The sequence below is a fragment of the Hylobates moloch genome, unplaced genomic scaffold, assembly GCF_009828535.3.
Source record: "Hylobates moloch isolate HMO894 unplaced genomic scaffold, HMol_V3 SCAFFOLD_5, whole genome shotgun sequence".
In the NCBI taxonomy this organism is placed as follows: domain Eukaryota; kingdom Metazoa; phylum Chordata; class Mammalia; order Primates; family Hylobatidae; genus Hylobates; species Hylobates moloch.
The window spans coordinates 135,807,145-135,818,089 of record NW_026652280.1 but is presented as its reverse complement, the minus strand read 5'-3'; the positions used below and the strand labels follow the sequence as shown (position 1 = coordinate 135,818,089).

General features: G+C 53.2%; 1 protein-coding gene across 1 annotated transcript; it reads right to left on the bottom strand.

Moving 5' to 3' along the window:
• Positions 1 to 1,927: 1,927 nt before the first annotated feature.
• BARHL2 (BarH like homeobox 2) lies at positions 1,928 to 7,756 on the bottom strand. The gene is made up of 3 exons (XM_032155400.2): positions 7,007 to 7,756; positions 4,950 to 5,175; positions 1,928 to 3,049 (listed from the first exon to the last, which is right to left on the bottom strand). Exons 1-3 carry the CDS (start codon positions 7,632 to 7,634, stop codon positions 2,737 to 2,739), a joined length of 1,167 nt encoding a protein of 388 aa, XP_032011291.1. The 5' UTR covers positions 7,635 to 7,756; the 3' UTR covers positions 1,928 to 2,736.
• Between the last annotated feature and the right edge of the window lie 3,189 nt (positions 7,757 to 10,945).

The following is a 10,945-nucleotide window of genomic DNA, read 5'->3' as shown; positions in this document are numbered from 1 at the left end:
TCCTGAGTAATTGTTAGCAGAATAGCAATATGAGGTTAATTAAGAGATATTGGTCTCTGTAGGCACAGTGCTTCCCCCTGCATTGTCCACCTCAGGAGTCCAAGTTCAGCCTTGAGTGTAAAGCGGCAGTGGGCAGACTTCCCGGCCCACCCTCCTGCAGGTGGCTGGGGACTGCTGGCAGCAAATGGGTGCTCTGGCCTTATTTGGATTTGTAGTTTTGTGTGTTTTTCATACCTGGATCTGAGTTAATTCTTTGTAAAGATTCTTTGTATGCATAAACTCTGTGGCCTCTCAAATCCCTCCTTGTGCCTAGAGTTGACCAGCCCCAGTTTCAGTGCAAACAGAAGCTGTAGCACCCTCAAACCTTGGAGAGTGCCTTTTTAGGCCTAGGCACACCACTTTTAAACTGTTTAAACTTGATCAAAAAACTCAACTGCAAGATGAAACAAGGAGGATCTGCTAAGTGCCGAGGTATTGGACATCCTAACTGGACATAGCGGCGCCCAATTTGCAGCCAAGCCCAGCTATCTGAGTTTGTCTCAGCTAAGCAGGCAGAAAATGAGAAGGGCCAGTCCAGACCCTTTTGTTAGAATCAAACAAGACCAAGACCAAGTTTAAAGCAAATTGATGAGCTAGAGAGAAATCTGCAAACCACTTCCTAATTAGCCAAGGTCTGATCAAGGTGCCTCAGGCCATTTCCACCTGGATTTCACTTTTTTTCCCTCCTTCTTTCCCACCCCTCCTAAATATACATTCCCACGTCACTTCACATTTTTAAAAACATTTTTAACTACACTAAGATTCAACCATCAGAGAGAGTTGGAGGCCAGGTCCAGATGTATTTTAGCTGCTTGTATTACCCCTTTGTCACTGTACTAGGGCAGGAGTGAGGATAGAAATGTGAGGATGCCCAGATAGGAGGTCTGACTCTGGCTACCCGGGAAGTGACCCGGGGTGGGGGCTGGAGAGAAGTAGGAGCAACCTAGGAACTGTATGCTCCACTAAGTGGCTCCTTCATACAGTCCTGAGCACTGAGCCTGGTGGGAAGCCAGCCTGGCGGGGGGTGAGGGGTGGTGCTTATGATTGACTTAGGCTAGGGTGCTACAAACATTTACTTACACACACACACTCCTAAAGCAGGCAGCGGGCCTCCTCCACACTCTGGGCAGGGTCTCCTATTTTGCAGTCCCAGCTGTCCCAGGGGTGCAGATAAAAGGCTTGGCAGCCAGTCTCAGCCTGAGTTCACCGTTGCAAAGGAGCTCCAGGCATCGCAGCACAACGAACTCACTAGGACAAGCGGCTCCGCATGGGGCTGGGGGCTGGGGGCTGGACGCCCGCCGCCAGGGACTGAGAAGGCAACGATCAAAGCCGCCACAAGGGTTTGTTAGCTGGCCCTCTCCAAGTCCCCTGGGGGCGTCCTAATTGCTCGTCCCACAGCCTCCCGCTCACAGGCTGTCCGACCGCGCGGGCGCCCAGCCGCGGGCAGCAGAACAGCTGCGAGGCTCGAGGAGCGTCCGCCTGCCGCCCAGCCCCTGCCGGCGTTGTCATCGCTGCCCAGCGCTTGGGACCCTCGCTGCCCCAGGAAGACCCCTAGAAGAAGGAGGAGGGGAGGACAGAGGGATCACCACACCGGTGAAGCTGGGGCCTCTATGCAGGTCAGGACGGCAGCAAAGTTGGCCGCCGACTTAGCCAGCACCCGCAGCCTACAGATTTTCCCCCACAGCCTCCAGGGTTACTTTGAAACCATCCACTTAAAGAGAAAGGAGCTCATACATATCAAATAATGGTTCCGAAGAGGCCAGCACGAAAAATGGAGCTGCTTTATACAAGCCAACCCAACCTCTTTACGGATTTTGTAAATTCCTAATATTTCAGAAGAAATTTGTTGTTCTAAACCAAGTCAGCACTTCATCATAGTACATTCTGCTTTAGTAAAATCAGCTCCCTTGGATTTCATCACTTGTTAAAAAAAGATAAACTTTATTTTTGTAATTTTCAATCACAAAAAAATCTATATTTTTGTCTAAGCATTTATTTTACTGAATCGAAAAGACATGAAAAGAAAAATCATGTTTTTACTAACGTATATAAGTGACTCTTTTTGGACAACATATAATAAATATGATATATCACTTATCACTCAGTCTTTCAAATGTACATTTTTTTCATATTATGGAGCATGCCACTTTTCCAAAAGAAAAAAGGTCATGAGAAATCAGTGCAAAGTTCTCAGTTACCCTCCTCTTTTCTCTGGGCAGACGGAATGTCCTCGGCAACGCCCTTTGCCTCAGCACTTGAGGCTGGCTGTCCATCTGCAGTTCACTCTGCCTGTGCGGTTTCCGCTCCATGCCCTTCTTTCTTCCCTCTTTAGCCCTCCCCCCTCCCTCCCTCCTGCTTGTCCCTAAAGTCATTTTTGAAAAAGAATTTGAGGTTTTGTTTTTGTTGATGTTTTCACTTACTGGTCGCACTCTGTGTGGGGTCAGCATTTTCGCCAGTCACACTGCTGTGGGGGAGCTTTCCAGCCCTGTTTCTAGGGGTGGGGAGATGGAGAGCAGAGGGCTGGTTCCTCTTTGGGGATCCCCTGCCCACTGGTAAGCATCTTCCTCTCTTACTCCTCTGCCTTCCAGAGTCGGCTGCAAGGGAGGCCTAGTGGCCTGGAGCAGGGAGAGGAGGGGCAGCAGTCCGGGTTGGGCAGGGATATGGGAAAGGGATTGCAGTGCCTTCGCTGCAATGTTTTCACCGGGGGTGTGGGGTGCCCGGGATGGGGCTGGACAATGGATTAAGGGCTGGCTGTCCCCCAGGCCCTAGACCGTGGATGAGCACGCGGGGCACCAAGGGCCGCTGCAGCTGGGGATGGGGTGCTGGAGGAGTCCGGTACATGCTGCTGTACATGGCAGCGGCAGCCGCCGCCGCCGTAGTGCTGTCCATGCTGCCCAGCAGGCTTGGGTGATAGAAATAAGGCGATGGAAACATCCTCTGCAGCGCCGAGTAGTTCCCTGCCTCGGCCAGCAACTCCAGGCCCACCGCTGTCTGCCGCTTCCACTTGGTCCTGAAAGAAAGCGGGTGTGCAGGCACCCAGCAGCTGTGGGCATGGTCCAGGCACCAAGACCCAGCCCCTTCTCTGGCCCCTTCCTGCCTCCTTCTTTCTCCCCTGGGTGGCAGGAAGACTCAGAGACCTCTTCAAACTGGCAATGCACCACATCTCCTGCCCCAGCCTTGCTCCCAGAAAGACCCAAACCCAAAGCCAGTTCTGTAAATTACACCTTCAGTGGCTGAGACCCTCACAAATGAAATCCTACAAGCCTTGCTTCCTTTTCCTAAATCTCTGCTCTGCTGTTGCCCCCCTTGTAGTTTGGCTACTTCTGGAAACTTTCCTTAGGGCCAAAGGAGACTTCCACAAGAGTCACTTTCCTCCTTCCTTAGTTCCCCTTCCACATCCCCCCACTCCCAACAATCCCAAAGAGTCTGTTCTCAGCCCCTCTTCCTTCCTCCCCAGGCTGAGAGAGAAGAAACTGTAAACAAAGGGATGCAGAGACTCCTAAGCCAGGGACCCCAGCCCTTCTCAGTCCCCAGGGCTGGGAGACATATTTCCCTCAAAAGCCTGACAGGACCTTACAGTGGGCAGGGGGCTTAAGGGGAGGATGGCAACAAGGTCTCAAAATGGAATTCATTTGAGGGAGGGTTCTCCCAAGGGCAAAGTACCTCCTGGCCATTCTGAGGCGGGAAATGCATTTCAAGGTATTTCCTCCTCAGAGAGAAAGTAACAATTACAACCTGTAATCAGCTTTTCTCAGTCTCCTCCCTCCCCCACTGCACACCCTGCTAGGAAGAAGAGAGCAGGCGTTTGCTCAAATGCCTTATGAAGGAACGCAGGGCTGGTGGGCCATCCATACCCGGCAGCTCCAGCCAAATTAATAAACATGTCGCCCATTTTAAATTGGCTACAAATGACACTAATGTTTTCCGACAGAATTAGGGTGGCTGAAACCGTATGTAATGAGACAGAAAATTATGGTAAAGATGACAACTGGATGGGCATTTCCAACTGCACTTATGGACGATTAGAACACAAATGGGAGAAAAGGAGGGGGAGAGAAAATCGAGATAAGGAGATGAGCGCCAGGCTTGAAAACGCAGCAAAACCTCTGCCTCAGATTGCCCAGCTTCCACTCTACACTTCGCGGCGCGGCGAGCACTACCAGCCACTTTTGCTTTCTTAATTTCCCTTCTAGAGAAGGAGCAGTGCCAGGCAGGCTCTGCAGCACTCTAGCTCCATGTTGAGACAGCAGAGGCAGCCAGTACAGGGGACAGACACACACTCCCTCCTTCTTTCTGTCCGGATGCTTGGCCAGCTGCCGATTCTCCAGCCTGCGGCCGCCAAACCTACTCTAACACAGCTGGGCTCTCCTAGTCTCTGCAGCTACACTGACCAAGGCTTGGATTCTGCTTCTCCCAGCCGCCTCACAGGCCAAAGCAAGGACATTTACGCCGAGGCTGGAGGGACAGCTCTGTGGAGATAGCAATAGCTGGGCCGGGCCGTGTTGTCGGCTACAAACCTTTGGAACCAGCCTGGGGTGAGCCCAAGGGGTGCACCGCGCAGGCTCTCTGGACCTAAGTGTCAGCTGCACAGATGTCTCAATTTGAGAAGGTGTGGCTTTATTGATTTGGGGATGAAGTGGGGGGATTTCCAGCGGCTCGGGTTTCAGAGGAAAAGTAGCACCTGTTAAAGCACTTAGAAGTGCAAAATTGTCCAAATTCCAGCTGCCCTTTGGTCCCTCTCACCTTGGGGGTGTGGCTCATCCCTGCCTCATCCTTAAAGCACCCAAGTGCCCACTCCAGGGTCACTCTCAGTCCTTAGAGTCTCTGGAGGCCAGGAGGGAAGAATATTGGTACAATGATCATGACTTAAATGGCCAGACACCTTTGCTCCCCCAAACTGCCTCCCTTACCTGCGGTTCTGGTACCAGGTCTTGACTTGGGTGTCAGTGAGGTTGAGCGCTGCAGCCAGGTCCATGCGATCCTGCACGCTCAGGTACTTCTGCCGCTCAAAGCTACGCTCCAGTTGATTGAGCTGGTGGTCGGAAAAAGCTGTCCTTGCTTTTCGAGGCTTCTTGGCTCTCACAGGGGGACTCTCGCGGCTACTCGTAATCTCCCGGTCTCCTTCCTCCTTTGTCCCTACCATAGAAACCCAGCCACAGTGGTAAGTTAGCCTGGAATGGGGAAGGACTGAGTGTCCTCCTGGCATACACTTCCACATTCCCAAGCCGACTACTGGCCTCGGGGGACTACACTCTGCCACCCCTAGAACACACACACACTCAGGCCTTACCCCGTGTGGAGGAAGAGGATTGTTTTCAGACTGGAGAGTATGGGACCTTGTTCAGAGGTTCTAAAGGGGGTCTAAAATGGTGTCAGATCTTCACATGGTTGGAAGTTAAAAAGTAAAAATTTTTTAAAATAAAACGTTTGAAAAGGGTTATTTTGTTATTGTTTCCTTGATTGAGAGAGATGCTGTCCCTTTTCTTTATTGTTTTCAGTATGACTTTGTTTCACTGATTTGGTGATTTTCAAATTCAGTAAAAGATTTTCTACTCTCTTTTTTTTTTTTTTTTTTTTTTGAGGAGGCAGCATCTTTTTCATTTTACTTTTTTCTGTTTTCTCAAAGTTATGGGTGTTTGTTTTACTTTTTCAGATGCACTTGGGAAATGTTGGAATCAAGCTTTCTGAAGCCACCTGCATCAGGTCTTTTAAAGCTTCACAAAGAATATGTCACCCAGACACCGAGTTGAGCTCAAAATCACTGAGCCCATCCAGGTGATAGCATGGAGATTTCCGGATTCTATTTGTCAACTTTGGTTTTTTACTGAAATGCTGGGAAATCGATATGTCAATCCCTCCCTGTTTGTACCCGTTTGTGCAGTGCTCCTTGATCTTCCCTGCAGGAAGAACAATAATCTCTCTAATTGACCCACTGGGGAGGTTGGTGCACAAAAAATCGCCAGACCAGACTGTACATCTGTTTTGGACACTATTATGCTAATGCTATAATAGTAAAATGAGGAGCCAACATCCTACCTTCCAGACAGTCAGCACATTTCTTTACCAGAAAAACAAGGATCAATAATAATAAACAATGTATCCGTAAAGGAAGAAAAAGCCCTCCTGGTATGTTAAAACTCTTGCCATGCAAAGACTACCACATTTACTTATGAAATTGTCTGAGGGGAAAATGGGGAAAGGGAGTTGAAGGACGATTTCCATTGTCATCTTATTTTTTTTAACAAAAAAGAGATTAATCCAATTTCATAAGATTTTATTTTTATAAATGCTACCTCCTAATTACTTGTAAGGGGCCAAAAATCTTTGTAGGATACAAATACTCAGTTGAGGCCATAGGGTAAGAAGGTTGCTTTTAAGAAACTGATTACACATTTTTATGGGCTTCCCTATACTAACCACGATCTAATTTTTTTTAAAGTTGCTCTGCTCATGAACTCAGAAATTTTTCCTCCATTAAAACCGATAATTCCTGTGATGATGTTTAGAAATAAAGTCGGGGGGGGGGTGAAATCACTTGCACTAAAGAATAAACACCAGGTTGTGATCACATCCACGTTAGCTAAGTGGTTTCTCTCTCCCACCTCCCCTCATTCCCATTCCCAAAGTCTCGGCTAGAAAAACTGCAAGTCTATCCCTTTTATCAACGAAAAGTATTTCCGGTCGGATGCGCTCCGCCGCCCCTCAACCCCCAATAGATTAAAATTAAATAAAACGAAGGAGCTGGATGGCCGTGAAGGTTGTGGGGTAGAACAATAAACAGAACTTCGAAGAGTCCCCACATCGCACGCCCAGGCCTCCCTTCAGCTCGCAGTCTTTTGACCGTCGCCCAGTCGCCCGAGAAGCTCCTGGAATCGCTCCCCAGCAGAGATTTGCTGAAGGCTGTAGGGGAGATTGGGAACCAGGAGGACAAGCTAGACGGCCGAGAGCGCTGGGTGGCGGGACTCACCGTGGCATTTGATGTCGCCCTGGGAATCCTCCCGCTTGTCGAGTTTGGTTTTGCTGTCCTCTTGCTCGAGCTTTGGCCTGAAGCTCTCGTGCACTGCGTTGCTCTCCTGCTTCGGGGTGTGATGGGGAGAGGATACGCTGGTACTGTAGGGTGCACATGCCGCCAGAGGTTTGCTGTCACCCAAGATGTCCTTAATTAAAAAAGAAGACGTGGAAGTCCTGGGGGCCGAGGCGGCCGAGCCCAGCTGCTGGGCGGGCGGCGGAGGCTGCTGTGGCGGCGGCGGCGGCTGCTGTTGGGGCGAAGGCTGCAAACTTTGCGTCGGGGCCGCGGCCGGCGGCGGCGGCGGCTGCTGGCTGTGGTGGAGGTGGTGATGATGCTGGGTCGCGTCTGCTACCAGATGCGGCTCCGGGGGCTCCATGGTGACTGAGATAGGAGAAGAAGGCGCCGTCCCTACGGTATCAATCTCCGAACAGGGAGATGGGGTGGCCTGACTCCTAAAATCCGCGGTCCTGGCCTCACCGAGCGGGCGGAAATCTCCATTCATCATGCCCGGGCTGCCTGAACTGGCACTGGACAAAATCGTGTCTATTCCAAAACTCGACCCGCTGGCCCCTTCCATTGTTGTCATTTCTACATGAGGTCCACGCCACTCCGCCGTTCAGCAGCCGCCCCGAACCAGCGAAGGCAGCTATCGATCGTAAAACAAAATAAACACCAACAATGTTGCCGCCGCTTAAAAAAAAAAAAAAAAAAAAAAAAAAAAGGGGGGGGGGGGGGGGGGAAGGGGAAAGGGGGAAGGGGAAGTGGGGGGGCCTCCCCGAAAAATCGAAGGCAGCTATCGATCGAAAAAAAAAAAAAACACCAACAATGTTGCCGCCGCTTAAAAAAAAAAAAAAAAAAAAAAAAAAAAGTGGGGCGGGAGAGAAGGAAGGGTAATTGGGAAGTGGCAATCTGTGGATACTTTCGACACAACTTTTTTTCTCTTATGCAAAAAGTAGGGGTGGGAAGAAAAAAGATGCGGGGGGCGGGGGAGTTAAAAAAATTTCTGAGAAAGCTCGGAACTTGCGCTCCAGGAACGACTGCGCACGTGGCGCGACGGTGGCGGCGCGGAGGACCCAGGCGAAGGCGCAGGCGGCGGGAAGCTACCCCAAAGCCGCCGCCGCCGCCGCCGCCGGAATCTGCCCACAGCCTGGCACCGGGCGGCAGCGGTGGCGGCGGCGGACGCGGCAGGTGCAGCGACCGCGAAGCCCGTGCGGCCGCGCGCCCTCAGAACTCCCCCGCGGCTCCCGAGGTGGCAGCCGCGCGCCACTCGGCAGCCCCGTAGCCGAGTTTCTCAACTTTCTTGGAAAGTTGCGGGGCAGACACGGCCGCAGCGGCTGCGGCAACCCGAGGAGGAGGAGGAAGAGGAGGACGACGAGAAGGAGCAGGCACAGGCGGAGGAGGCGACGGAGACGTGATGCCGGGCGACTCCGGCCGCTGCCGGGCGCGTTCGCTTGTAATCCGGCGGCTCGCGGGCGGCGCCGACCCCCTCCCGTGACGTCACGGCCACCGCCGCCGCTCCCCGCGCCGCGCCGGGCCCGCGCCCCCGCCGCCGAGGCCGCGCGTCCGGCCCCGCGCCCCCATTGGCCGCGCCCGCGCGAGCGAGGGACGCCGACGTGCTGGGAGCCAATAGGCGCAGCGCTCGCGAGCCCGTCAGCGGACTCGGCTCGGAGTGCGCTGCTCTTTTGAGAACCCGCACATCCCTGCGCCCGCAGCCCTGAGCCGACCTCCGAGTCCGGTGGTCCCGGTGTCCACAATCACGAGTGCGGGGCAAAGGGAGAGGGAGGAAGAGATCAGAGGGAGACCAGAGAAAGGGAACCAAAGGGGAGAAAGAAAAACAAAAGTAGCAAGGATTTGCCCGTTTTCTTAAGTCAGAAGAGAGAGAGAAAAGGGGATGGGAAGGGACTTACCTTTGGGCTCCAGCGCGGCCGCCCTCGCAGCCTCCCCAAACGCGCGCGGGAATAGTCCGAAGACATTAAGAGCGGAGGAAGGAGATCCCTAAAGGAATCCACAGAAAAGTGTGTCACTTCAGGCGCCGGAGCCTTGCATAAGCGGGCGGGTCGGCTATGGGCTCTGATTTCTTCCCCAGCGAACCCAGGCGCTCGGGCTCGGCCTGGCGGGCGGCGGATCCCTGAGAGGGACACAGCCGAGTCCGTGTCCACCAGGCACTCTTGGGGAGGACAAGGCCTGAGGCTCCAAGCTGGGGACACAGCCTGGTCTCCAGTGAGAGCCCGTGCTGGAAAAAATGCCTGGCCAGACGCTTTCTCCCGAACGGGGGAGCTAATGCCCGAGGCGTTCTCTGGTGGCGGGGGCAGCCACGGTTCACTGCGGTGTCGGGCGGGCGCAGGGCTCAGGACCCATAGCGGCTGGTCTGCAGCCCGCGCCCCTGCCGCGCCCCGCGGCAGTCCGTCCACCCCTGTCCCCCGGCCCCTTTCGGCGAGCGCTCATTTGGAAAGGAAACAGTCACTGCGGATCCACTTGGGACCCGGAGCATGACTGTGACGCCTCGTTGGAGTATATCAACTTGCATTATTTTCTCTAGGACGTCTCCAACCTGTCTCTTGTTGAATGTCAGAGTAATGGAAAGTGCCAGTGACAAGACGGCGTATTACTCCTGATTAAGTGCCGTGTCAACCTAATTAGCAGAGTAATTATAAGATGCTAATGAATGATTCAAAGTTCTTTGAGTTACATTTTACTCCAAATTACCATTTTAAGAACCCTATGAATCTGCGAGGCGGGCATCGCTTCCGTGACTAGGTCTGGAATGATGTTCGAGTGGCCTTTAATGTCTCCAAAGGCTGGGCCGAAATCTGGGGTTTAGTTGCAGTTCTGGAGGGCGCTTTCTGGGCCACAGCTTTTAACTGTTGAGGACGCAGGGAGGGGTGTCAGGGAGGCAAATGACCTCCTGGGACAAGCTCTTGCCTTTCGGTCGGAACTGCTTCTGTGTGAGCCCTGGGTCCTGAAGGGGGTAGCTGAGCGACTCATCCTGCCTGCGTTTTCCTAGGGAAATCGGTGTGTTTGACCCAGAAAAAAAAAACAGCACTACTTGGAGGGTGGGTTGATCTGTTTCTCATCGTCTTAGTGCCATTTTTCCTAGGGCTGTTCCGAGAGAACAGCGGGGATTGAAGGGACGGAGGCGAGGAGATGCACAATCCGGGCAGCTCTCGCTCTTCTCGGAAGGCGAAGGGAGTTTGGCGGAGAAGACAGGGTTGGTGAGCCGAGGCGGGAACTCCGGACGTGCTTCATCCCGGCAGGGGCCGACAGTGGCCAGAGGGGTGCCGGGAGGCCCTCGGGAACGGGTGACTGCGCCCCGCCGGGTGGGGTCGGGCCACTCTAGGCTGGAGCGGGGTTGGATCAAACCCCTTTGGCGCGGGAACTGAGTGCTGGCCCGGGAGACCCTCCGAAGAGCTCGCGGGCTCGGCCTCTGCCTTCGGCCGCGGTTACCAAACCGCAGACGGTAGAATTGCGGAGGTGACTTATCCGAGGCCGCAGGGCCCGGCGCTGCACAGCTTCGCAGCCTAAATATTCCGCGCCTCTGTCACAGTTGACCGCTGTGGGGAGGACGGGAAGGGCTAGGGCTGCCCGAGACTGCAGGCGGACCCTACCTACTCTTCCCTCTTCAAATATCGATTAGTTCTTCCCATTCCAACATCATCATCCACCAACTTCCCTAATATGGTGCGTTTTCTCCTAGCCCTGGGCGGTTCCAACTCGAACTCCCGTTGCTGCATATTCAGGGTGGGAAGTGGGGAGGGGGAGAAAACAAATTTAAAATCCAGAACTGACGGCACTGCACAAATCAATTATTCTCGACCTTGATAAATAATTCATTTAAGCCTGTTTTTGTTTTGTTCCGACGCCTAAAATGACTCAAGAGCTCAAAAGGCTGATCGCACA

Coding starts and splice junctions, on each gene's coding strand:
- BARHL2 (XM_032155400.2), bottom strand. CDS start 7,634: ATGACAACAATGGAAGGGGCCAGCGGGTCGAGTTTTGGAATAGACACG. Junction 5,176..7,006: donor GGGCGACATCAAATGCCACG/GTGAGTCCCGCC, acceptor TTTCTATGGTAG/GGACAAAGGAGGAAGGAGAC. Junction 3,050..4,949: donor ACCTGGTACCAGAACCGCAG/GTAAGGGAGGCA, acceptor GCTTTCTTTCAG/GACCAAGTGGAAGCGGCAGA.